Consider the following 27423-nt stretch of genomic DNA (forward strand, 5'->3'; position numbering starts at 1 on the left):
AAACCTTAGGTGATGTGCTTTTAGTAACTCATTTATTAAATATATTACAAAATAATTATTTGATAAAATTTGGGTTAGACAAAATTAAATTATGAAAGATTTTTCATAAAATAAACAAGAAAATTTTAAAAAGAAACTCAATGAACAAACTTTAGGTAAAAATGCGTAAATTGTTAAAGCTTTTTCAGTAATTTTATATAAAATTGCTTGCACAGTAAAGAAATTAATGTCTGATATCAAATTAAACTTTGATAAATATAAATATACTATTTGTTATAATGATAAATAATTAATGTTTTTCCTTCATTAATTATCAATAACAATTAATTATGCCTTTTTTGGGTTAGGTATTTTTTAATTTACAACTTATTATTGGCTATTTATTTGTAATGCACCCACTTAAACCATCACGATAGATACCTCCCCAATGCATTTGTTTTTAACTCACCATTGTAAAGCATACCGGGTGCTGAATGGTGAAACTTGTGTTGCACAGCCGGATAAGAACATTCGGCAATCCTTCTCGCCACCAGAAGGTCCTCGGGGCTACACCCTGGAAGTCTCCACATGGTAATAGCCCCACGTCACCCATCAATATGATGGGTGTACATTTTCCGACACCAACACAACTTTTCCGTTTTTAAGATGAAAGGAAGAAAGAATGCCTGAATGTCCCGGATTTTTTTATTAACACCCGAACTTATTAGTTAGATATTAGCACAACATCAATATTTCCCTTTTCAGTAGGTACCAAATGGATATTTGCTTACAATAATGTCATATAAGATGTTTGATAGGGGATGTTGTTTGTTTCACGAGCAGAAAGGATCTGAAGCTGAAGGCTTGAAAATGTATACGTGTGTGGGTACCGACTGCCCCTCCACAATTTTATCGTCCGGGTATCTACCCCTTACAATTGAATCAGAGCGATATATACTTACGTAGATAATGTGATAACAATTATTGCGTTTGAAATTTGATGGTGGCATTTGATTTCTTATTGTAAAATTGATAGCATTTCTGATCAGTTTTTCTCAATAAATTATTTTAGATGAAGCTATTTTATCTTATTAGATAACTGATGATTCTATTAAACATATTGAGTTTTTTAATATTAAGAAGAACAAGATTGCAAAGTGTAGATAAAACACTTTAAAAAATCGATTCTCCTTTTACCTAATTTAGTTGTTTCATTTAAGGAAACCTTATTAATCTCTTTTGACACCATCAGAAAACAACAGCCAATTCTAAACTAATTAACAGGGTAGTATACAATATGAAGTTATTGTTTGAGTTATAAAGTTCGTTTCAATTAAACAAAGCATTATTTTTCATTGTCCTTTTATATAAAGCATTCATAAACTGAATCAAAAGCCTCAATAAATATGGGATTTGTTTATGTCAGGATTTTGCGCACCCCCCTCTATAAAAAATTATACTTAGTAGTATTTTACCCAGTGGTAAACATTGAAATAGTTTTATGTTATGATTATTGTATATTATCATTAAGCTAAAATTAAGTAAATTTTTATTTCAATGAAAATTATTTCATTAGGTTCATGCAGTATTGCTTGCATTTTTGCTTTCTAAATAGATACTATTTATAAAGTATTAGGTCAACTGAAATGAGAAAGGGTTTGTCTACTAATGTAGAGTTAGAAATAAACAAATAAAACCATAAAATTGATTAGAAAGAATATCAATAGAATTAAGATGAATGTAGTAATTAAAAGTAATACGTAAAATAATTGATATACTTCATCGTCATACAAAATTAGTTAATCCCTTTTCCTGATCTATTATGTTTAGGTATATATTAAATATTAACAAATAATATATACTATACAAGCATGAGACTATATGTCAGCTAGGTATAGGACGAAGGGGGGTACAGGACATTTGAAGAAAAGTCAGTAGGACGAAAGTGGAGCGCCCCGTTGGATTACCACACAGCAGGAGATCATCTAAAAGTCAAATGTTGGTGTCAGTCTCGACCCGTCTCGCTGCTACGACTGCAATATTATGATATTATGAGCCGAAAGGGACAACTTAGCTCCTATTACCCATTCAATGTAAACGAACCTGATCTTCTAAAGGATTTGCAACGAAATTTCGTATTAAATATTAGATGACTACGTATGAACAAACTAAATCAAGAGGTGACACCTATGTCTATGTACAACTTCTTCTACATAAGTTCTGATATTTGTAGAAAAAACACTTCAGAAGAAGGACAGGTAATCCTTTTGTATAACTAATAACTATATAGCCAGAATGCCACGCCGTAAAAAATTTGGTCTCCAATTAACCTGAATAAGACAGCAACCCGACTAGAGACATGCCCCATGTAGCGTATGGGCCTCATGTGTCTAAAGAGGGGCATGCCGATATAGGGATTTTCCCGTAAATTCCTTATGAAAATTCCACCAAAAAAAGTGGTGATACTAAAATGAGGATTTTCTTATGGGTTTTTCATATGGGTCTGAAGGGGCAAATCTAACCCGAACAAGTCAGCAACCCGACTTGGGGCATGCCCTACGTAGCGTGTGGGCCTCATGTGTTTAATGAGGGGCATGCCGATATAGGGATTTTCCCGTAGATTCCTTTTAGTGTCTTTTGGTGGATATTATTTAAATACCAAAAAAACACTAATAATAACAAATAACAATTTATAATAACCAGAACAAAACGAAAACACCAGTAACAAAAGGCACAAGAAGTGAAACATACAACAAGAACAAAGTAATAGAAAGAACAAGATAAGACAACAATAGTAACAATAACAAAGATAACAACAATACAACAGAGTAGATAAAGGCACTTACGAATGGTGGTGATAGCGGTAGACGAGAGACTCTCTTGAGATAAGAAATTTTCGAGTATTTATAGGATAGGGTTGTTAGTAATTTTGATAGAATGTTCTAGAAGGAAAAGTAGTGAGAGAGAGGGTGAAGACACTAGTTTCTAGGAATACACAGAATTAGATAGTACAGAATTCAAGAGAAAGCAATTAAGGGTAAAACCAGATATTAGTATGGGAGTGCATGCAGGTATGGTTGAAGTTGGATTTCCAGGTAAAAGTGATTGAAAGAACAATAGAGTTTAGACTGAAAGGAAATATTACTTGAAATGAAATATTAATTGAAATGAAATAAAATTAGAAAAAATATTTACACACAGAAAAAACAAAAAGAGTTATTTCGCCACATCCTTATGAAAATTCCACCAAAAGAGGTGTGATACTAAAATGAGAATAGTCTTATGAGTTTTTCACATGGGTCTGAAGGGGCAAATCTAACACATGTATAAATTTACAACTAAATCTGCCTTATGGGGGCTCACAATAAGGCAAATCTGTTTGGAAATACTTTCGGTAAAATGAAAAAACTTGTAAAAAATGGTAACAATTCCCTTGCCCAATTATGTCGTCGTTTCAATGAAATCTTTTACATTTGCAGCGAGCCAACAAGTGTACTTCCTGATAAGGCAACTGAAACCAGACTCATCAAATCGCACAACAGTAAAACGATTCCAATTTAAAGTATTATTGACTACAAAAGATCCCAATAACATAATCTTACTTAAGAGCAAACATATTTTACAAATAAGTAATATATGCACATATTCGACCAAATCGAGATATAAATTGTATTGAAATTTGTGGAAAACTACTACAAATCCCTTTATACGTCGTATCCATGCAATGCTAAATATTTAGAAATGTAGGTACCTATAGTTTCTGCAAACAATGAAAATATTACTACCTGTAAAATAATAAGATATTGATAAAAAAAATGGTTTATCTGAATGTTAGTGAAGATGCTACATATGTAAAAGTGAACAGTTTCTCATTGGTAAAATATATTTCTCATTCGATTTTGTATCTTTTTCACAAATAATATAGTTCATTTTTCCGTAAATTTTTAATCGGGTAGCAATAATTCTTACCCACTGGGACCACATGCGACATTCCTTATGATGCGCAAATGAGGCAAGGCTCTAGGGAGCAACCTCATGGAGCCCACAAGGGGTAGTGAGCTACCCACTTAGGAACCCTACCTGCACCCCTTTCAAAATTCTAGTCGGGAACTAATTAGTTTATAAAATTCCAAACTAATATTTTTCTTAAGGCAATCTGTGTTATGTTTGTATAACATTCTATAACATCTCTGTAAGTTTTTGTCCTACCAATGTCAGATGAAAAACATATCACCTACAAATCTAAAAATATCACCTACTTCTACGAAAACTGCTCTGAATTCTCAAAATTATTCGAACAAAGATTATTAACACCGCTCGCTGAAATACTACTAATTGCTATTGTTGGACTTTTGCTTTAATTATGTATGCGAAAAGGTGACTGAAGATATTTGTACGAATTTTTCAAAAGATGATGCTGCCCTTTAGTGATTTCATATTTGGTTCTCAACTTGCCGCTAGTGTACGAGGGTGGATTGATAAGTTTCCAGCCTAACCAAGAGATGACGCCACTAGGCCTACCTTGAGGTGACATTCTATAGTACCATCCTTGGATAGCTTGTAGCTATAGTTTCAGCCCGATCTCCTTGCTAGTGTAGGTTTGACAGCACGCTGAACAAGACGCCTCTGTGGTTTTCGTAAAAATGGAAAAGCAGGAAAATCGTGCTGTCATCAAATACTTTTATTTGAAGGGGTTAACGCCGAAGGAAATTAAAAAAGAGATGGACTCAACACTGGGGACATCCTCCCCGTCATATTCAACCGTTAAGCAGTGGGTTTCCGAGTTTAAAAAGGGTCGTGTGAGCACCTCTGATGGGCCTCGCTCAGGACGCCCCGTTGAGGTCACAACTCCAGATATGATCGAAAAAATTCATCAAATAGTGCTGGGAGACCGCAGATTGAAAGTGCGTGAGATAGCTGAGACCTGTAAGATGTCATATGAACGTGTGCAACATATTTTGCACCAACATTTGCATATGGAAAAGCTCTGTGCAAGATGGGTGCCGCGTTTGCTAACAGTCGACCAAAAATTGATTCGAAAAAACATTTCTACCGCAAATTTGTCATTGTATAAGCGTAATCCAAGCGAATTTTTGCGTCGATTCGTAACCGTTGACGAAACGTGGGTCCACCACTACACTCCTGAAACCAAAGAACAGTCTAAACAGTGGATTGGACCAGGGGAACCAACTCCAAAGAAGGCAAAAACAATTTTTTCGGCGAACAAGGTTATGGCTACTGTTTTTTGGGATGCAAGAGGTATTATATACATTGATTACCTTGCAAAGGGTAATACTATCACTGGTCAATACTACGCAGACTTATTGCAACGTTTGAGCCACGAGGTGAAAATTAAACGACCTCATCTGGCGAAGAAAAAAATCTTGTTTCATCACGATAACGCACCAGCGCACACGTCAATCGTTGCGACGGCTAAAATCAACGATCTAAAGTTTGAATTGATGCCGCACCCTCCTTACTCTCCAGACCTAGCCCCGAGTGACTATTTTCTGTTCCCTAATCTCAAAAAATGGCTTGGCGGTAAGAGATTTGCGGACAATGAAGAAGTAATCGAAGCTGTAAATGGTTATTTTGAGGAGCTTGACGAATCAGTCTATAGAGATGGCATTAATAGACTGGAACACCGCTATGAGAAATGTATCAGCCTTGGAGGAGATTATGTTGAGAAATAAAAAAAAAAAATTTTTAAAAACCTTGTTTTTCTTGGTCAGGCCGGAAACTTATCAATCCACCCTCGTATATGTACTTGTGTGCTGAACCAGATGTCTGTTTTATCCTGTTTATGATTTAATAAATCGTAAGTTCCCGCTGAAAATTCAAGAACTTAACCTCAAGATTGCAGGTCGTGACGCGTTGGCAAAGGGCGTCTGTCTCTCACCCCGGGACCATAATCTCTTTCCACTTTATATTCAGCAAGAGCTCCGATATAAAGGAAATATATACACATAACGATCCTTCCCTTTTCTCACTCTCGTTTCCTTCCTCCGGGTTCTCCAGTTCCTTCCTTGACACTAGAGAAACTTCCGAAGTTTCAACAGTCGAGATAATGCCCCTTTATTAATGACCCCGGCATTAATGTAGAATGAAATTATGAATACCATCACCGAACACCCAGTCACATTTGATAAATTGTCTTACCAGAGATCACAGTAGATGTAGAGGCTACTTACCAACTGTTCGTTTAATAGAAAAATTATACCGTCCCATTGTTAGAAAAATAGATAACAATAATATTCACCCATATTGAGATTTGCAAGTTTTTGAAACAATAATACAGCTGATTATGTTACAAATCAATTGATGACTTTAGGTAAAAATGGTAACAAAAGTTTTGAGATAAATCTCATAACTATTTTCCATCACTAAAAGAGATGGTTGTCATTGCTGAGTGTTTATTCAAGTATAAATACAATTCTTGTAGAAAAACTTTTGTGAAATGGTGTACAAAATCGAAATCGAAAAATGAATCTGATATTTAGTGGACTGAATGTGAAAAGCGAAAATTGCAGACATACTTATTTAAGGACCTTGCATCTCCCATGCAATAATCTGTCTTTTTCAAGGAATTTAAGGAAGAAATGCCTTGTTCGAACTTATCAAAAAGAGGAAGACATATCGGATCTTGACTAATATAAGAGAGAGAAAGTGCAATAGAAAACGTTGGTGAATCTACACCAGGATTAGGATGACGTTCTAAAGTTTAACATATATGACTTCACATCGGAAAATTAAGAGAAGTGGAATGCCATTCAGGAAAACAAGGAAAAGCCCAAAATGCACAGATTCGCAGTGGGACCGAATTGAACTAAGAATTCAGCACTTTTAGATGCACTGAGATAAAGACTATGACAGATTCTATACCGAAAATCCTTTGGATAATTTGAAATACAAAAGAAAAATAAAGTTTAGAGATTAAATATTATTGTGGTGTTCCATTTCTCCTGAGGTGTAGGTACCACATCTAGGGCGTGTGACAGGAAAAACCTGCACTGTATCAGGCTCATAATGTCCCATTTATTGTACCCAGAGAAGATAATCCATCATATTAAAGGTGTTAATTGTGGAAAAATTGTAGCTTAGTATCTGATATTTCTGGTATCAGGAAAGAAAATTAGCTTGGCGAAAGAGAAAACTGCATGAGTAATGCATTATAATCGAAAACAAAGTCGCTCAATATCAATCTTAGGTAAATTTATAGATATAAGACCAATACCAAAACTACCTGTATTGATTAAGGGTTTGGTAATCATATAACGTCATAACTGTCGCGTACTATACACATATGTACTAAAATAGATCATCATTTGGTAACTACGCATTATATCCCAAAATACAATACAATAGTAAAGATTAGTTGACTGTTTTGATGAAAATGAAAAGTGCACGTTATAGACTTAGACAGAAACATTGATCGATACAAGTGATTCTCAAAGTTCAACGGTTGAAAGAAAGCATTAAAAAGATATATGGGTGCAGGTGGTAGTGGGTGGATGTGTCGTCTCCAAATTGACTAAGTTACAAAATTAGCGACTTAGTAGTAATTCGATGGAAGGTAATAGTTTGTTGCAAACGACTGCGTTTAGTGAGGGTGTTCCAGGTAATCAAGAAAACAATATAGAGCAACCTGCTGTGCAGTATAATGAGGATAGAGGGCAGGAATGGGGGGATAACTCTCTGCCAGGTCCTGCCGGGATAAAACTGGATTATCTCCGTACTCGATCCGCTCGCAGAAACGGCTGAAAATCTGTGTTGCAAAACCCGGATAACCGACGTGAAGTTATTTATTGCTGGCATAATTAAATTTTGTAAAACCTCTTCACTCTACTTCATGCGTTCGCCACTTTATTACTTGACCTTTCCACGGTACACGAAACAATGAAAAATTACAATGAATGGGTGCTTTTTTACAAAGGATTATTTATAACAGTTGGTGGTAAAAAAAAAAGGAAACGGTGAATATCAATAGAAAATCTCGATTAGTATATATTCACACTAGACTTACTCAGTCATTTTACTGAAAACATCCCTGTACTTTTATTAGTTATGTGGACAGTGTCACGAGGAACTATTTCGTCATTTTTGAGCTTTCTTATTCACACAAAAATGGAATATATTCATTGTTATTCCATGTCTCGGATATCATAATTATTTTTTCATGTGTTGATCAAAGATATACAGTCTCATAAGCCCAATCTCTCAATCAACCGATAACCCTATACCAGGGATGGCGAACCTTTAAGTACCGTCGTGCTATTTTTATAAAGAAAAGTTTAATCAGGTCATAGACGTGCCATCAAATAATTTTGTCTCTATGATTATTGGAAAAATAATGATAATAAATAATATCAAGTCAAAATTCTACAAGAAAATAGGAACATTTTGCAATGTTTAAATTATACGTGTAATTTAAATTAAAGTAAAATTAGTGTGACTTCTGTTTTTGCAGATTAGATCACAAATAACTTATGTTAGGGTTGTAAGATGTTAATTTTAGCAAAATGCATGCTCAACTGGAGTCATCTACCAAACGGTTTGTAACTGCGAGTTTTTGATGTTATTAATCTCTGAAAATGATGACTCGCAGGCATAGGTTGATGAAAACATTATTAAAATATCTTATGCCAGCTTTTTCATAAAATTAAATGTGTTTTTTATCGCATTCCATGTTTCCAAAATTTTGTTATTAGCATTTTCACTTGTATTACCCGTCGATCTTTCTGTTTCAATTATTTGTAACTCTTTCCTTGTTCTAACAACTTTTTGAATCATATTGAACTAGACTGGAAATCAATCAGCTGCATTTCAGATTCGTCAATTTATTTTATCAAATGTCACATCAGGGTACATAATAAACTTTCGTATTAGTATTTCTGATAATTCTCTGAAGTGAGAAAATCTTGCTGAAAATTCCTTTATTAAAGAACCAATGACAGAAACATTAGTGACGTGCCCAAAATATTGTATCGCGTGCCATTGGTTCGCCATCCCTGCCCTATACTATACAATTTATTTTAAATAATAAACATGTAAGGCAAAATGTTTGCCGAACATAGAAATTATTTCATCTTTCTTTGTCTGCATTTTTCTTTTTATATTCGAAAATGGTTAAGTTGTTTAACGTGTAGAATATGATTTTTAATAACCTCTATCTGAAAAACATCACCCGCTTCTCCGAAAACTATATCCTAAACTATTAACCAAACTATCAAAACGAAGCAGTGTAACACTCCTTAAAGGATGTAAGTTGCATTTATTTTATTATTCATGTGAAAGAAGGCTGAAGATATTTATACGAATTTCCCTATATCATGTGATGGTCCAATGATGATGTCCTTTGACGACTGCAAGTACAGAAACATTGTTTTTGTACGATCGATCGATTTAAGAAGAAGCCTTCCAAATTTTTTCATCCGAACTAATTAAAACTAAACACATGTCAGTATTATTCCAGTTGCATCCAGAAAATTGAACATCAATTTGCAGACGTTTACGAACAGTTTACTTATATGAATTTAACTAACCCAAAATAATATTCATTTATAATTTAACCCTAGTAAACGTATTTTATTCAAATAATTTACACTCATATTAGGTAAAAATATAAGCGACAAAGTTGTAAATCAAAATCAAAACAACAAATGGCTAAGGGCAGTTTCCAAATCAGACGAAATAAAAATAAAAATATCGAATGTTCGTTTATAGACGTTGTTTCCTTTTATCTTAACGATCGTTCTATTATTCTCCCGAATGGTTTTTCAGAAAGGTTTAATTTAATTCCTGTTCCGAAAAATAATAGCCATCATTTCCAATTCCCGTCGTTTTTCCGGCGAAACCGATTTAGCCGTTCCGGAACCTTGGACTCCGGGGACTTCTTATCACCTTTATCATTGAATTGGCTAATAGATCTCCTTAATAGTTTCCACCAAAAGAGGGGAAAATTACGGTTATTGTAATGACATCCTTCTTTTTTATAAGCTCTAACAACTCACACTTGTGTATTTCTATTTTCTTTTTTCATTCAAAATCGAACGTCATCGTCATATAAATTGGAATCGATAATGATCCAAGATCCCAACGTTTCACGACTTAAGTACCAAATTCGTATTCACAATTAAAAAACCGAATGTTATATCAAATTTAAGGGATGAATTTTAATTCAGTAACCTACTCAATATTATTATATTAGAAATGAAGAAATATTAGAAAGAATAGGAGAACAGAAGACTCTATAGAAGTCAATAAGAAATATGAGACATACCAGAGGCAGAAATGGGAGTTAGGAGGGGTAGAGGTAGACCTAGATTAGATTACTGTTCACAAATACTTAAGGATGTGGGTTGTTCTAGTTTTAGGGAAATGCGAAGTCTTAGGGTTGACAACCTTATGATGATGACCTACCCTACTTTAAAACTATATTTAAGATAGATTCACTCAAGCACCTTTATTGATTTTAATCTAAATGTATCTAATGAAAAGTCTTGACTGACTTACTGATTCGTCAATGCCCAAGCTAAACCCGTGGACCTAGAAAGCTAAAATTTTGCACAGATGTTTTCTTTATGATCTACCTATAGAAGAAGTAGGGAAGAATATTTCAAAATTCACCCCGGGTCAATAAAGATTCAAAAGGTTTACTTAGAACCTGCTTTTAGTGCTCTTTGATATAAATAGGTTTAATCATATTTGAACATTTTAGAAGATTCAACTTCAAGGGTGAAAATAGGTTGTAGCGTTTGTATTTGTGATTCAATTTACTTGAAACTTATTGGTGTTATTGCTCATTGATACAATTGAACAAATACGTATTTTTGGTAAATGCTATTAGCTCTTCAAATAAACAATAGGATATATGTTTAGCTCTACACAAAAAAGAAAAGAGAAAAGGATCTTACCTTCATCATTGTCGTCATCCACTTTGCAAGCAGAATTCAATGGGCTACTGGCCCTTCCAGTGACACTGTGACGAAGATGAGCTATATGCTTAGCTAGCAATATTGCATTTCTCTTATTTCCCGCAATAGCCTCAAAATCACTAATATTTAATTTGCACAAATCCTGTCCTGCATCCGGAAACTTTTTCGGATCAGGAGATGGGTAAAGGCTAAACTTTTTGGTTGCCCATTTCAACCATGAACGAATATGACCCGATGTCCACTCAATTGGATCTTAAACAAAATAAAAAGAATCATTACCTAATGATAAGTAATTTGATCAGGGAAAATCCTTAATAAAAATGAGTGATTCTTATTCAGTTATTTAACTGAAATGTTACAAATTCCGAATCAGCGATTGAATTACCTACTATGTTAAATAAGGCAAAAATAGAAACGAATTTATGTTTAACATCCAATTTATTTGGATTCATAGATAAGGAATCGTACAATGACTTTATAGCTTAAATTATTGGTAATAATTGATGATCTCTGTTATATGCACTTCATTTTAAAATCTTACTAATATAATTTGTTTAATGAACACGATTTACCTGAAGGGACAAGAACCATGGATTCATCACTCTCCTTGTCATTTTCTTCTTGTTTGTTCTTTTTGGCCTTTCCCACTTTGTTTTCTTTTACTTTTACGCAAAAAATATGGTCCTTTTCTGGTCTAGTCACTTCCTTGCATTTCAAGTTAGTAAACTCGTCTGATACTTTCGAAAACGTGACGGAATTTTCGTCATTAAATGCACTTTCGGACAAAATAAAGTCAACGGTATCTTCTCCAAAGGGACAATCATTGAGCGGTGAAAAGGCCGAGTTTCCGTTTTGCTCTGAACCCGTTGAAACGCTTTCATCACTAGCAGAATGCGTATTGTCTCTAAACTCATAAATGTTGGCAGATAAATCATTATCATTAGGCGTGTGGTAGCTGGTTTCGTTCAAAATTTTATCACTGCATATTTTAAAGTCACAGTTCTTAACCATGCTAACACTACATTTTGCCCGCACTTGATTATAAAATTCACTGGTGTTTGACGCAGCATTTGAAGATCGAACAACAGTTTCCGACGGCGAAGAAAAGTTATAACTAACACCGACGCTGTTTCGCGTATTATTTATTAGTCCATTGTTATGATTCACCTGTTGCTTTTCCGAATTCAACAGCAGTGACTCAGTGCACTTCCGACTATGACTCTTGCAGTTTGATTCATCGTCCAAATTTTCTTCGAACTCGTTCGAATCGTCATTGTCACTTTTTCTCTCGCTGTAACCACTCAGTAAATGCTTCAAAAGCTGCGACGGTGTTAAGTTGGCTAACAACGCGTTATCCGCCTCATTTGTGGATGTGCTTTTTAGGCCGTCCAGTAAGGCTCTTTGGAATGGGCTTTCTTCGGTGTCCAACGTCTTGGCGGTTGCAACGGAACTGGGACAATTAGATGCACCACTCGAGGTGTCCATGGTATGTGGGTGATTCATGAAGACTTCCACGAAACCGTCGGCATCAGGATCCTGAGTAATATTGGATGGTACAAGACGCGTATTACTTTGGATACGTACCATGTCAGATCTGGGAGCATATTTCTCATCTGTGTTTTCAAAACGCACACAGTTAGGACGGTTTTGTGAATCACCACCGTTTAGACCACAGGCGCCAGATGTAGTTCCGGTATTTTCGTTTTATTTTTAAACGACATTAATTAAATAATAGACAAAAGCTTCAGATAAAACTAGACAAGACTCTATACTACCAAAATCGCCAAGAAAATAGAGTGTTTTGGCTGGTGTCATGGAGTTTCTTCATTCTAATTTTCCAACCGCAAAGAGGATTAAAAAGTTGACAGTCCAAGGTCTGCCTTTCGTATAATAAATTGTTGGGGTCTTTGTAAAAAAAATTGCCGCTAAACTCCTAATTTACCATTGGCTAACTAAAAGTGTACCTACTGAAGTTGTTTTATCTTGAATAGAAAAAAACGATGAAGGCTCTTATTGGTTTAGAGGCACTAAAAAGGCGGCGAAAAGCAGTTTATTGTTTTATTTTTTGTTACAATGCCACCTCGATGTCGTTCACCAGGATCTGTTTAATCGTAAGCCATGGGAACTTCGCTGGTGGCACACGCATGACTATAAATCTTCCAATTTCTTTGTTTCACGAGTTTATCATTCATTATTACACAATTCTTTACACTACATGATTACATTTTCTATTATGAAGCTGCTAATATTAAGTAGCGTCATGCAGCAGGGAACTCAGAATTCCATTGGGAGGAAAAGAGGGTATTTCCAAAATTCGTTCCAAGCGTAGCGATGTCCTTTTGGTAATTTTAAATTTTTGAAATTCGTATTGATTAATACTTTACTTATTTCTAAATTTAATCTACCGCCCTGTATAACTAAAGAAGAAAATGCAAATGGAAAAAGTATTTTCCCCAAGCGTTGCCGTTTTTTCACTGTTATGGTAAATACCAAATTTAGCATTTGTAAATAACGCATTTAAAAATCTCCCACGTCTTCCTCTATCCGAATGTTCAAGAGGGTCGAGGTCTCGACAAGCAGTTCCACGAAAAACTTTCGAAAAAGACGTGTGAATTACGAGGGTGGATTGATAAGTTTCCGGCCTAACCAAGAGATGACGCCACTAGGCCTACCTTGAGGTGACATTCTATAGTACCATCCTTGGATAGCTTGTAGCTATAGTTTCAGCCCGATCTCCTTGCTAGTGTAGGTTTGACAGCACGCTGAACAAGACGCCTCTGTGGTTTTCGTAAAAATGGAAAAGCAGGAAAATCGTGCTGTCATCAAATACTTTTATTTGAAGGGGTTAACGCCGAAGGAAATTAAAAAAGAGATGGACTCAACACTGGGGACATCCTCCCCGTCATATTCAACCGTTAAGCAGTGGGTTTCCGAGTTTAAAAAGGGTCGTGTGAGCACCTCTGATGGGCCTCGCTCAGGACGCCCCGTTGAGGTCACAACTCCAGATATGATCGAAAAAATTCATCAAATAGTGCTGGGAGACCGCAGATTGAAAGTGCGTGAGATAGCTGAGACCTGTAAGATGTCATATGAACGTGTGCAACATATTTTGCACCAACATTTGCATATGGAAAAGCTCTGTGCAAGATGGGTGCCGCGTTTGCTAACAGTCGACCAAAAATTGATTCGAAAAAACATTTCTACCGCAAATTTGTCATTGTATAAGCGTAATCCAAGCGAATTTTTGCGTCGATTCGTAACCGTTGACGAAACGTGGGTCCACCACTACACTCCTGAAACCAAAGAACAGTCTAAACAGTGGATTGGACCAGGGGAACCAACTCCAAAGAAGGCAAAAACAATTTTTTCGGCGAACAAGGTTATGGCTACTGTTTTTTGGGATGCAAGAGGTATTATATACATTGATTACCTTGCAAAGGGTAATACTATCACTGGTCAATACTACGCAGACTTATTGCAACGTTTGAGCCACGAGGTGAAAATTAAACGACCTCATCTGGCGAAGAAAAAAATCTTGTTTCATCACGATAACGCACCAGCGCACACGTCAATCGTTGCGACGGCTAAAATCAACGATCTAAAGTTTGAATTGATGCCGCACCCTCCTTACTCTCCAGACCTAGCCCCGAGTGACTATTTTCTGTTCCCTAATCTCAAAAAATGGCTTGGCGGTAAGAGATTTGCGGACAATGAAGAAGTAATCGAAGCTGTAAATGGTTATTTTGAGGAGCTTGACGAATCAGTCTATAGAGATGGCATTAATAGACTGGAACACCGCTATGAGAAATGTATCAGCCTTGGAGGAGATTATGTTGAGAAATAAAAAAAAAAAATTTTTAAAAACCTTGTTTTTCTTGGTCAGGCCGGAAACTTATCAATCCACCCTCGTATATTATTATTACTGTGGTTATATTATTTTGTCAGCTTCGTGAATGCCAAACCATTTCGGCATTTTCAAAGAATGAATCTATTAAATGAAAGTCAAGACCATTATATTATATCTACTATATATAATGTGAACACAAAAATTGATTAATTATTTGTTGGAAGGCGGTCTTAAATACATTGTAGCGATATCCTAGTGATTCAATAAATTACCTACCGACGAGATGAAGCATGTCAAATTTATTAACTTTGGAGTAAATTACTTCTTCAAATATTTTTGCAAAATTAGAAATACGAGCAATTGTTCTGTAGTTGTGTAGGCAGTATTTTTTTTCTCCAGAGATCAAATTAGGTTTCTTAAAATAGTTAGGACAATTATTAAACTGGCTCTAAGAAGATGGAACCGTTATTGATTAGATCTTGCTTGAAATCAGACCCAGAACTGGATTCACTCGTGCAACTTTTGATCTTTTGTGTGCAATAGTCGAGAAATAATTATTGAAACTTTTAGCAATCAAATATAGCTGAGAAAATATTTGACATTAATTCTATCCGGCACTACAGAGTTGATTTATGTACTAGATCGTTTCTAATTTTATATACCTATTATGCACACCAACATAGTAGGTATTTAAGTAGTAAGACAAGAATCTGCCCTGGCGAGAAGTTCCAAAAAGAAATGGTGGGAACATTCCAGGGGTACTACTCATCTCTTTGCCATTTTTTCTTATTGTTCATTTGAATATTACAACCGCATTCCATTGATAGTTTCTGAACCGGTTAAACGTTTTTGAACAAGTAATTTTCCCCGTGTAAATTTCATTCATGGATGTTTTATTGTCTGCCTTTCAAGTTCTCATATTGCGTAAATAAATGTGTAACATTTTTAGAAATAATTTTGTCATGGTACAAGCAAATTTTACTTCTAGTTTACTTTTGAAAGTAAAAATTTCTAATGATTCATTTAAAGATTTATACCTATTTAAAGTTCTAAGAAATGTTTTGTTAAATAGATATTAAAAATACCACGCAGCATCTGGCAAACATATTCTATTTACTAAAATTATGAGTAATATGATTCATAAAATACACTGTAATTTATTGAGTACATTATTTTTTACTATTATATGATATGAATCATTCCTTGGAAGTGTGTTACTTCCGAGTAATGAAGAAATGAATGAATGGTTTTCATGAATGATTCCTACGTTGTCGTACGTACGTCTAGTTGCATATAGCGTAGGATACAGAATGTGTTTATAAACAGGGTAAATTAATTGTTACACAAATTCTCTTTCTGCCTATCATTCGAAATTCGAACATGGAAGTCAAAGACTCATGATATTTGCATTTACTTTAATTTTTGTTTTATTTGAATTTAGGTACTAGTAAACCTAGTCGTGATCTGTCAAAATTTTTTGGCAATTGGAATAACTACTCCTAGTCAATATAGTTGATTGTTGTGACTATGACCTTATATTGGATGCGACAATTGAAATTAGTTAAAATTGACATAAGTGTTACATATTTATCATAAAAATAATACCAAAGGGATTTTCTTTATTTATTTATTTAACAAAAAATAAATTATAAAATATACCTACATAAGTATTTACAAAATAGTTACATATTAGAAATTCCAGACTTTTCTATTTGTTCTAAAACAATCTTAACATTAATATCAAACAATTCACATCTAATTGGCATTTCTAATGAATAAAATGGATTTTTCAATGCATAATCCGCATAAAGTTCATAAATTCGCTTTAATAGTATATCCATTCCTGCTTGAGTAGGTTCAGCAACAACCATCATTTTAACACCAGTTAATGTTTGAAAACAGTGTAACTTAAATGTATCAGCTTCTAATACTTCTATCCCAGATGATTTTGGTTCTGGACTTAATTGACTAGCAATTGCAAAGAGAGGATAAAACATACTAGCTAAAAATATTTTTTCATTTGTAGTCATTTTTGGTCTTCCAAACTTAAGATTTAATGGATAATTGTTTTCATTTTCAATCACTTCAAAGGCATCTCTTCCATCGTCCAATTGCCTTCCTGTGACTGGTATTCCATTTACCTCATAAAGTACATGACCCACTGGAAAAGAAACTCAATTATATAGTGGCTTTGATTTGCTTTTCATTTAGGAATATACCTTTAATTCCATCTCTTTGACCAAACTCAACTGTTATCTTTTTGTTTTCGTAACGAAGTTTAACATCTAAAGGAAATGAAAATGTCTTTTCCGTTTCAATCTTAGGAACGTTGTGGTCATAATTAAATATCAATCCACCTGACTTTGATACAATATAAACTCCATAAATAACCATTTCTACAGGATGAGAACAGTAATCCTCAAGTACCTCAACTTCAAAACAATAATACTAATGTCATTGTGACTATATGCTTCGTTCACACGTTCTTATTCAAAATGGCCAAAATCATTTGAATGTTAATTGACGCTTAATCGCAGTATACATGATGATAGGAACTCTGAAATTCAAGCAATTTTCATAAAATTTGACGTTTTAACAAAAACTTATTGATATTAAAGAAAAATGAAGGCATTTTCTCAACTTACATTAATTCTGGTAAAAGCTTTTTCGTAAGATTTTATTAGAATTTTTTTATGACTACAATGGCCTTGTAAAGTTGAATACTAACGACAGTCATAGTCACGTAGTGGAAGAAAACATTTAGAAGTAGGAGCAAGGCTAATTTTAGTCATAACCTCGCTGTAGAAAAATCATTATTCAAATTTCATTAGCAAACATCCATATCTGCATGTATCATGTAATACCTAATTATAATCATTACGTATTACTACAAACTGAAATAGTCCATTTTAGTTATTAGGCATTTAATTATAGCAAACAAATCAATCTACAATGGATTTAAAGGCATAATCTTCTACTATTGTAATTTTTAAAGTTATTTAGTAAATGCTGATTTTAGGGTATGGCTGTGGCAGTCTTTAAAGGCATTCGAGATAGTTTGAGAGGAACAATTACATTGTTTTACATGGATAAAGAAATGAATGAACGAATGTTAAATAGATTATCACCAACTAAATCAGAATCTGTAAAAAGTGGTAGAGAAAGCGCAACTCCAACTAAAAACTTCTCCAAATTTGAGTGAGATGATAAAATTATTTGTACAAGTAATATATTTTAATGTGTTAAGTTTTTGACAGGGAATCGAAAGTTTTAAAGCGAACAATTCAGTGTTGTGCATTAAATGGGGGAGTATTTTTACTAAGTATACTTTTATTCGAATGGGGTCTATTGCCTAGTCTTAACTTTGTATTGCAAAAGATATTTGGTAAAGACTCTTTTATGGGAAATCTAGTTTGGTCCTGGATGGAACCGATCCTCTCTTTTACTTTCAAAACTTTCTGGGTTGTGCCATTGTTTTTATTAAGTAAAGTTGTTAATAGCTTATGGTTTCAAGTAAGTTGTCACCTTTTGTAAGAATTGTAATCAAACTAACTATTATATTTTAGGATATTGCAGATTCTGCATACAAATATAGTCGCAGACGTCATCAATTTATGCAAAGTATAAGTAAATTACTTGCTGATTCTATATTCAGTATAATTGTCCAAACGCTGTTTTTAATTCAAACAATGCTGGTCAATTTTATACCAATATACATGGTCGGTTATGGCCTTTATTTAATACATATGAGCCTTTTATATTCACTGTATTCATTTGAATATAAATGGTTCAATATGGGATGGGAACTTCACAAAAGATTAGCTTACATTGAGACTAATTGGCCATACTTTATTGGTTTTGGTCTTCCTCTGGCTATATTAACACAAATATCTGATTCGTGGTTTATTAGGTAAATTTAAGAAAACACTACTATTATAGTAAAATTTATTTAAACATTGTTGCTTTTCTAGTGGCTGTATATTTTCTATTTTATTTCCATTATTTATTATCAGTGGGAATGAAGCAGGGCCTGTAACAGGAGTATGGTAAGTTTCAGTAAAATCTGTCAGTGTCTTACCATTTTGAATGACTATTTCTAGTCAAAACAGTTGTTGGATTGTTGTGATGAAAAATAATTGGTTATGATACATGCAACAATTGAAACTAGTCATATTTGAATAGCATCTTTTATTTTAGTGACTATCCTCTTCATTTGTTTTCTCCAGTGATTGCTTTATCAGACATGATGTTTAATTCTACAATAGGAATAAAGCCTACTACCGTGAGAGTTACTGAAACATCCAAAAGATGATTATTACCTGATTTTTTACTGTCTATTTATTATCGGGAACGCATAAAAAAATCAAAATAAACTATATTTGTGCAAATGAAAACGCTTTATACCAAAGCACATTTATATGTGGATGCACACGATATCTTCTTTTTTTTTTACTTTGTAATAATAGCTTTTTTGCTGGTTTTATATATTTACTAACTGCCATGTTGAGAATACATTCAGTGCTTACTTGAAAAGCTGTTGTATTTATTGTTTATACTTGTAAATAAACGCATTTTATACCATTCAAAACGGTTTTTGTTTATAGGAAATGTAATATTTTTTAATTGTACGAATTTGCACGTTTAGTAAGTACTTATAATCTTTTTCATTATTCAAATGAACCTTACAGCTACATATTCCTTATAGTATTAGTATTTTTTGAGTATATTTCAGAATATTTAGGTTTATTGCTACATTTAGGTACATAAAATTTTTGTTGTGGTATTACATTTACTTCTTGTAGTTATCAGTAGAAACAAAGATGGGCTGACAAGTCTATTAATGTTGTATTGTAGTCATTTAGTACTCCAAATTACTTCTATTGTCAAAACAGTTGTGTGATTGTTGTGACTAAACAACACTCAATAGTATATACAACAACTGAAACTAGTCATACACTAATTGTCTAGTCATAAGACACCTTTGATTTATTAAACAATTTATTTATAAAACCAATATTAGCTTTATCTTTACCAATTCACATGGATAATACAATCTTTCTCAGTACCTACATAATAAAATAATGGATTTATCTGACAAATATTTTATATGACAATATATTTAAGGTTTAGGAAACATTTCAGGTGCCATTTTATATTTACAATAGTTGATATTTCTCTGAAGAGCTTCAAAATTCAGGCAAGCATCTTTGTCTTCAACAGAATGATCTCCCATTTTAGATACTTCAAATTTTGTCCATTTATAATTAACACATCGTCTTGCACCAGGTGAACTTTGTATCAAATTTGAGACAACAGGATGTGTTAAGCCAAAAAAATCCTTTCCTCTAGGGCGGGTGCTGACAACATTTAGCGAAAGACAATCATTTATTTGTTGTAATAATAATGAATGACAAATGTCTGCAGTACCACCTACAATACTCATAGAGTTGTCGTTATCAGTAGATATTTCAAATCTGGAAATGATTAACAATTAAAATTAAATGTTTAATTGATTTTCATTAAATAACCTTGGAAAACCATTGCTTTCTGAAATTTTACAAGTATATATGCATTTCTTTAATGGATCCTTAAAATTTCCATATATTCTTGTTGAAACATATCCCACTGGAAATATTGCTTCTTCACAATGAAATTCCAACTTATCTGGTATAATTTCTCCCAAACAGTGCAGCGTCAAGCTTCCTAGTTCTATTGGGAACACGGGTCTTCCACTTATATCCAATGGAATTGGTTGAACCAATTTTTTCCGTACTTTGGCAGATGTTTTCTTGCTCTTTACAGATTTCATGATTTGAACTCCTAGAGCAGAAAGTATATTTAGCATGCAGTATAAAATTTCTTCTTAATAGTATACTTTTATCTTTTTGAGGGATTATTTTCTTCTTTTTCTTTTTTTCAGAAACCACTGCTGGGCTATTAACTTCAGACTGAGGAAATGTAGTTTTAGCGAACTGTTGAACTTGTATTTCTACTTGAGGATCAAATTGACAAAGCTTTCTTAATAGAAACTTTCTTTCTTCCGTTCTAATTATTATTTGCTCTTGGACATCATTTATTTCATCTACAATCGCAGCATTTTCCTTAAAGCAAAAAATAGGTTACAAAATTTCATCTCACTGTAGGAATAGTTCAAAACCATTTGAGTATTTATTATTGCAGAACTTACGTGCACATATTCCCGAATTAACTGCTTCAGCTTCTTTAATTTGTTTCTGTATCTGCCGTCATACTTAATGTAAAGGTTTTTATTTACCATTTTTAAACAGTCAATAAAAATCTTCACAAAAATGTCAAGCTTCAAATAATGTCATAGTCAGTCACGTATGTAGGTCAGTCAATAATAATGAATATGATAATAATAATTACTACAAATGAAGATGTATTGACAGCCACTAGTCACAATGAAATAATAAACAGCCCAGGCATTTTTTAAATGTTTTTATTTATTTATTATTTTTCACAAAAATCTAAATTATACTTATGTACACAATATAAAACATTATACATATCGATAAAATTATTCTTCCGCTTTGTCAAGAAGATAAAATTCTTGCTCGTAGTTTGCCACAATTCTCTGATTTAGGGGATCGAATGGGCTGCTCTTATATAACACAGCTGAATGTCTTTTGTTCATAACTTCTACTTCATACCGTCCAGTACTTAAGAATAAATCGTCTACTATTTCACCATCAGGACGAGAAATATACCTTGAAATAACAAAAACATGATTTATTCCTTTTGTATCATTCATTTCTTTTGAGACTTGGAGGTAACCCTTACATATTATCTAAATTTCAAGACAGAAGCAATTCCCATTGTTTTTTTTTTATAAAAGATATAATTTGGAGTGAAAAGAGTACAAAATAAGCAACTGAATTAATATTCTTACTTACCCCACTCCAATACTACAGTCGAAATAAAATCCGTAATCTCCACGTCGTATATAACCCACGATTACGTCATCTCGCCATATTGGTTCCATTCCCCAAAGTGGTACAGTATTGTCGTTCAAAGTAATAAATACCCACCTCTTCTTAACACCCTCCGTTTGAAGTCTGTCAACGTGATCTTTTCCCAAAAATGATCCATTCTTTCTGCAAATCTTTCCAAGACCAGCCTCAACTGGATTGTCGTCGTTTCGCAAATCGTAGCCCCACAAATGATAACCTAACATTTGTAACGAATTTAATCGATGATTCTTTTAAACATTACGTTTAATAAATTACAAAAATCTTATTGAACCCCAATCCAAAATTATTACTATATTTCACCCAATAGCTTCTCCAGTACTTACCCCCCCCCCAGAAGAAAAAGTAGACATTTCTCTAGATGGAGTTGTATAAATAGTGACTGGAGTTCAATAAAGAAACTTTTGTAACGTAAACGCTGTTTTTCTGTTTGATGGAGTTACAATATCGACGAAACTCCTAAATATTGTAACTTTTTGTAGTTTATATTAAGTAGCATTTATAATTATTAACGGTCAAGTTTGTTGATACACGTAAAATCTGCAAGGCTCTTCTGATATTGATGGACATTTTGATACTGTGAAGAGTGCGGAGCTGCAGTCAATATTGGAAGAGCCCTGCAGATGACTCATGTGACTGAGGAAGAAAAATCAAAAGTTTATAGTCAATAAAACCCACGAAAACCTACGAAGAATTTCATTACTCAATCTTCATTATACTTAATTTAAAAAATGGTAGGAACTAATGAAGTATTGTATAATGTCAAAAATACCTTTTTCGATGGTCAAAGAGTTTAACGCCCTAAATCCTGCGAATTTGATTCCAAATATTCTGCCCGCTTCGGTCACCTGATGGTAGATAGGAATACATGACGCGAACGGGATGTGAAGTTGAAATCCCAATTCTCCAATCGTACTAACCCTCATCACTCTACAAACGTGTCCATTGATCTTGATGAGCATCGACATTCCAACGGGAATCGTCTCGTTAGTGATGGGATTTTCCGTGATAGACTGTAAAATTTCTCCACTGCAACAATTAATTAGAATAATTAGATTTTTACTTGCTAGAGTAATATGCTGCTTAGTTACCTTTTGGGGCCCTGAATGGAAAGAATTCCTATTTTCGGTGTGACTTCGGTCAAATGAGCTCTAAAGTTGTTCTTTTCTATTTCCCTTTGGATATGACTGTACGTGTGATAACCAGTTTCGCTACTAGCAACGATGTAATATCCAACCCCCTGAACAAAAATATGTGGATAAATTAATTTTCAGATAATTAATAAACATTTTAAAAGTAAAGTAACCTTAAACATTGGTCCAACAAGTGACCCTTGTCCCTGTGGTAACCGTGTAATCGTCAGATTAGCCTCAACTCCACCCTTGGAATTAAGGGCACACGAATATACGACCCTCTCGAGTTCTCTTCTAGTATCTCCAGTAAACAGCCAGTTTGCAGCTCTTTCTGCGTCTGGTCCAGTTAAAAATAGTTTTTTGTAGGAAGAAAGATTAAAAATGGCAGCACTGTTTCTAGCTGTTAGAGCTTCTTCTTTAATCTATAAAACATTGAAACATTTCGTATTCAAAATTTTAAATTCTGTTCAATACTTACTATATTATGGTGCCTCGAAAATCCAAAAGTATAATCTCCTTTCAAATGTTTCTCGTACCGCTTGTCAGGGTTATCCATGTGGTCGTAATGTCCATACCAGTCATATCCCCTTACAGGAGCAGTAGAGTCTTTAATGAAATACGCTGGTCTTTCCCATCCTTGTGCTTGCTCCATTACTGCCCCATTTGCCACAAGAATCTGTAAATAAATAGTCCAATTTACAATTAGTAACAAAACCCCTTAGTAAATTTAACCCGTTTTACCTCATGGAATACGTCGATCTTTAAATTTCTTCCTGATAGTTTCTGGTCTAAGGGAAATTTGATAGCATAATTTTTTGCGTAGCTTTCATGACATGTTTCTACCATCCAAGCCCGATTTGTTCTTTCAGTGTTTGAATATCTTCTAATGTCGTAAGGAAACATTGGAAGATCTGGTCTTCCTTTTTTTATCCAAATGGCTAATTGTTCAGCACAGCCGGAACCCAGCATTATCCCACTTGAACTAAACCCAGTTGCGTGAAATAGACCTAACGGATTATATTCGTATTGTTTTAAACAGAAAATATCTAGGCAAAAATTGATTCAAAAGTCAATAAGTATTCTATATGATTCTGGACGTTGTTGATAAAAACAATAGTACAGAGATACAAATTATAGTCTTATATGATGCTTATGAATAGGTTATCATTTAAACACTTAAAGATTTTATTTCAAATTGTTAAATTCCAAGAAAGTATTTGAATTTTTTGTTGCAGGTAAAATAAGAAGCAAATGGCTGGAATGCTTTGATACGTCATTGCGCAATGCGTGAATTTTAGCATGGATGTAGTCATGTGGTCATGTCCAGATTGAAATAATTAGGGAGGGAGATAAGCGGTTATCCTTTCTCCAGAGCGAGTTTCAAAGCGGTTGATGTAAGATCGCACGTGTAGTCCGCGTGGTATTCGCAAAAACGTGCTGTTGTTTTCCCGAACCGTTTCGACTTCCATCGAAAGCACTTCACGGGATTGATGGTGAGTACTAGTTTGTTATATTATGATTATGATATGATGATGAAGAGTACTTATTACAATGTATAAGTTAATATATGATTGGGCGCTACAATGTTTGGCTTTATGCGCCGCATGTGCGTAGGTAGAAAAGAGGTTAGATATTAAAAATGTTTCGGTGATTGTCATTTCTTGTTATTGTTCGTCATTTATTTTTTATTACATTGGTCAGATTGTGGATAGAATGCTGAATACATACATCTTGCAAGGGAATTCCTTGTAAAAATCTACTTTTTAATGGTAAATAAGGTAGGTTGGTACATAGGTAGATTTCTTTGTATTAAATGTATCAATCGTTTATTTATTACATTTAAGTAATGTCAATTACTTTTTATTAAATAATTTTGCAAACTCCAAATACTGTACCAATTATACCTAAAGGTATAGGTATTTTTAGATTTGATTCTTTTTAGGTATAAAGCGTGAGTTGCATGTCATGCGACTGTTATAAAAATAATTCCTACTGTAATTTTAAAGAAGTTTTCACTAAAATTAGTTTTTGCGGTTTTGTAAGTGTAATATACATATAACCAACCTGTTAGCTTTCCGTCTTCCCCCATGATGGGCCTTGAATCGGGTGTAAAATTTTCAGCTATTGAAACAGTCTTTTTAATGCTAGTTTCTTCTAAACTTGGGGCAATATACGAAGCCTTCTTCAGATGTTTTTCGCCCGCAGTAATGTTTGGTTGCAATAGTCCGGGATTTTCTTCAACCTGTCATCATGAAAGATTATTGCGGAAATAAAAACATGCGTCATGCTGATAGTTACTTCTCTTAAAATTTCAGGATTTTGTTCGTACCCTCCGATACAAATCGAACTTCCTTGAATTCTAAAATAAGTAGATCCGTCCATGTCTCGTATATTGGGTGTTCCTTCGATTCCTTGGACAGCTTCGGTCACCACGTAGGTATGTTTGATAGGTACCAGGGGAATTTCCTCTGCTACCATTTTTACTATGTCTCTACTCCAGAGACCAGCGGCGTTTACCACGCAATTGGTTCGGATGGTACCTTTTGGCGTAACGACGCCTACTACCCTTTTTGAGTATCCCGGGTGTCTATCTTCTGTAAGGATCCTTGTGGCCGGACAGTTCTCGTAAATCTGGCAATCATTTTTCGGGAAAATTAGTTTCTTAATCAAAAACGAACAATGGAGATTTGTACAGTACCTTTCCTCCATATTTTTGAGCACCCGTGAGTAACGCTTGAGACAGGGTGTTTGGATCAACACATCCATCTTCTGTTGAATATAGGGCTGCGAGAAATTTGGATGGGTCTAATATGGGATTAAGTTTAGCGGCTTCTTCAGGCGTGATTAGTTTACTTTCAATACCAAAGTAACGTCCCAGCGCCTGAATTCGTAAATACTCATTGATACGTTCCTGGAAAATTTAAAAATGCACTGATTCGGGTTTTGGGCTTGGTTATTTTTTATTGGTTTACTTACATCTTCCCTTGCAATCATTAATCCCCCATTGTTAATCCATCCGGGATTAATTCCCGTTTCTTTTTCTAAACTTGTAATTATCCTTTTTGAAGCTGTTAACAGTTGACAGTCTAGGTCAGTTTGCTTCAAAGACCAAAACAACCCTGCGTGCCATGATGGACCTGATATTATGCTACCTTTTTCTAAAAGGACCGCTTTTATTCCCTTTTTTGATAACTGATACAGAGTGTTACATCCTAGATTTCCAGCCCCTAAAATGTAATGGAATTGGTACCAAATGCGATCTTTAAATAAATAGTTAAAATGACGCTAATTGTTTACCCGCTACTTAATGTTGTTTTAAAAAGATGAATTATTATCGTCCTACCTGTTTTGGTCTTATTTTTTTAAAGACTGTTTTTGATTATGCATACTCATAATATTATTTTTGTTTCACAAATAACTTTATAATAACAAATACAGTTGTCTACATTTTACATGTAAGTATGTATCTGTATATAAACTTTATAAATAATGTTACATTCTTTTGCTAATGTATGTACATTCTTGATAATTTTACAATGAGTAGGTTTAAAAATTGTTTGCTTGGAACGTAAACATTACTAAATATTAAACTTGTGGTAGAGTCGAATTAAAAAATATTGAAAATTAGGTATTACTCAAAAAGTTATCAAATTTTAATTATAATTCTATTAAAACCTGAAAGAGTTTTAATTCACGCAAAAGAACAAAAATAGTGTCACATTCTTGTATTGAATAAGATATTTTCTTATCACTGGTAAAAACGAACTAATAAATATTATGTTATTTATAAAAAAACATCACGGTGCATATTTAGGTATAACCGACAATTTTGTCTTTAGTTTTTACGCTCATGTAATGCTTGTTTATAAAAATCTGAAATTTTGATTTTGTTATCACTAAGGAATATCAATAATCAAATTTTAGAATATGGACACAGTTTAAAAATAGGAAAAAAACGATTTTTTGGTCCTATTTTCTATTGCTTTTTATTCTTTACATGAAAATACATTTCCTAAAGAATCAAAAAAGTATTTACGGTTTTATGTTTCGAAAAACTTACCAATGATTACAACATCAGCTTGCACTGGAGGTGCGGGTTCAGATGAATATTTTTTAACACTGTAATGTCTCCTAATGTCTTTTAATTTAATATTTTTTCGTAGTACAAACGTGAACATTATTAACTTCAATTTAGTAATACGATAGGTACTTGGACGTCAACAAGTGTGTATTGACTTAAAAGGGCGAACAATACGCGACAGATAAACTTCACTTGCTTCTGCGGTATTATCAGAATATTTTTTGACCTCACTAGCGCTTGTGTACGAATTGCCCCTCGTTAATGTCATCAAATTAATAATCGTCATTACGAATCAACAGGCGCAATTATAAGCAATATGTATGTACATTGAGTTAGCAGCCAACGAAAATTGCGCTACTTTCTTAGTTGCTTAGCCATAGGTTAAAATGTCTGATTTTACAGATTGGCTTCGACATGCGTGTATTTTATAATATGTATTATGTTTGTTTAATTTGATGTT

The 27423-nt window shown here is 33.8% G+C and overlaps 5 protein-coding genes and 1 long non-coding RNA gene across 7 annotated transcripts in view; 2 read left to right on the forward strand and 4 right to left on the reverse strand.

The window, feature by feature from the left end:
* Window positions 1-12860, reverse strand: part of LOC108738451 — a 24311-nt gene extending 11451 nt beyond the window's left edge. The window contains exons 1-2 of the mRNA XM_018471872.2: window positions 11486-12860; window positions 10893-11165 (exon numbers count right to left, since the gene is read on the reverse strand). Of these exons, the coding sequence (XP_018327374.1) occupies window positions 10893-11165; window positions 11486-12500 (1288 nt within the window). The 5' untranslated portion in view covers window positions 12501-12860. The remainder of the gene's footprint in view (window positions 1-10892; window positions 11166-11485) is intronic.
* Window positions 1-24376, forward strand: part of LOC108738479 — a 42150-nt gene extending 17774 nt beyond the window's left edge. The window contains exon 2 of the long non-coding RNA XR_001937989.1: window positions 24118-24376. This is a non-coding gene — a long non-coding RNA (uncharacterized LOC108738479). The remainder of the gene's footprint in view (window positions 1-24117) is intronic.
* Window positions 16411-17261, reverse strand: LOC108738466 (trafficking protein particle complex subunit 4). The gene is made up of 2 exons (XM_018471896.2): window positions 16980-17261; window positions 16411-16921 (listed from the first exon to the last, which is right to left on the reverse strand). Exons 1-2 carry the CDS (start codon window positions 17152-17154, stop codon window positions 16443-16445), a joined length of 654 nt encoding a protein of 217 aa, XP_018327398.1. The 5' UTR covers window positions 17155-17261; the 3' UTR covers window positions 16411-16442.
* Window positions 17312-19346, forward strand: LOC108738461 (etoposide-induced protein 2.4 homolog). 2 transcript variants are annotated; one of them, XM_018471890.2, is made up of 6 exons: window positions 17312-17415; window positions 17780-17958; window positions 18018-18273; window positions 18327-18670; window positions 18732-18806; window positions 18958-19346. In XM_018471890.2, exons 1-6 carry the CDS (start codon window positions 17383-17385, stop codon window positions 19070-19072), a joined length of 1002 nt encoding a protein of 333 aa, XP_018327392.1. In that variant the 5' UTR covers window positions 17312-17382; the 3' UTR covers window positions 19073-19346. The 2 variants fall into 2 exon arrangements, with proteins under 2 accessions (XP_018327392.1, XP_018327393.1); XM_018471891.2 differs by lacking the exon at window positions 17312-17415 and adding an exon at window positions 17588-17724.
* Window positions 19749-21109, reverse strand: LOC108738462 (transforming growth factor beta regulator 1). The gene is made up of 4 exons (XM_018471892.2): window positions 20948-21109; window positions 20636-20861; window positions 20289-20580; window positions 19749-20234 (listed from the first exon to the last, which is right to left on the reverse strand). Exons 1-4 carry the CDS (start codon window positions 21035-21037, stop codon window positions 19880-19882), a joined length of 963 nt encoding a protein of 320 aa, XP_018327394.1. The 5' UTR covers window positions 21038-21109; the 3' UTR covers window positions 19749-19879.
* LOC108738448 (sarcosine dehydrogenase, mitochondrial) lies at window positions 21205-27220 on the reverse strand. Its single transcript, XM_018471866.2, has 12 exons — window positions 26943-27220; window positions 25859-26109; window positions 25581-25793; window positions 25181-25513; window positions 24947-25124; window positions 23624-23889; window positions 23361-23558; window positions 23056-23304; window positions 22841-22989; window positions 22522-22778; window positions 21675-21948; window positions 21205-21488 (listed from the first exon to the last, which is right to left on the reverse strand). The coding sequence occupies exons 1-12, from the start codon at window positions 27058-27060 to the stop codon at window positions 21299-21301; spliced, it is 2676 nt and encodes an 891-aa protein (XP_018327368.1). The 5' UTR covers window positions 27061-27220; the 3' UTR covers window positions 21205-21298.
* Window positions 27221-27423: the final 203 nt, after the last annotated feature.

Source organism: Agrilus planipennis, unplaced genomic scaffold (assembly GCF_000699045.2).
Source record: "Agrilus planipennis isolate EAB-ADULT unplaced genomic scaffold, Apla_2.0 scaffold20, whole genome shotgun sequence".
NCBI lineage: Eukaryota > Metazoa > Arthropoda > Insecta > Coleoptera > Buprestidae > Agrilus > Agrilus planipennis.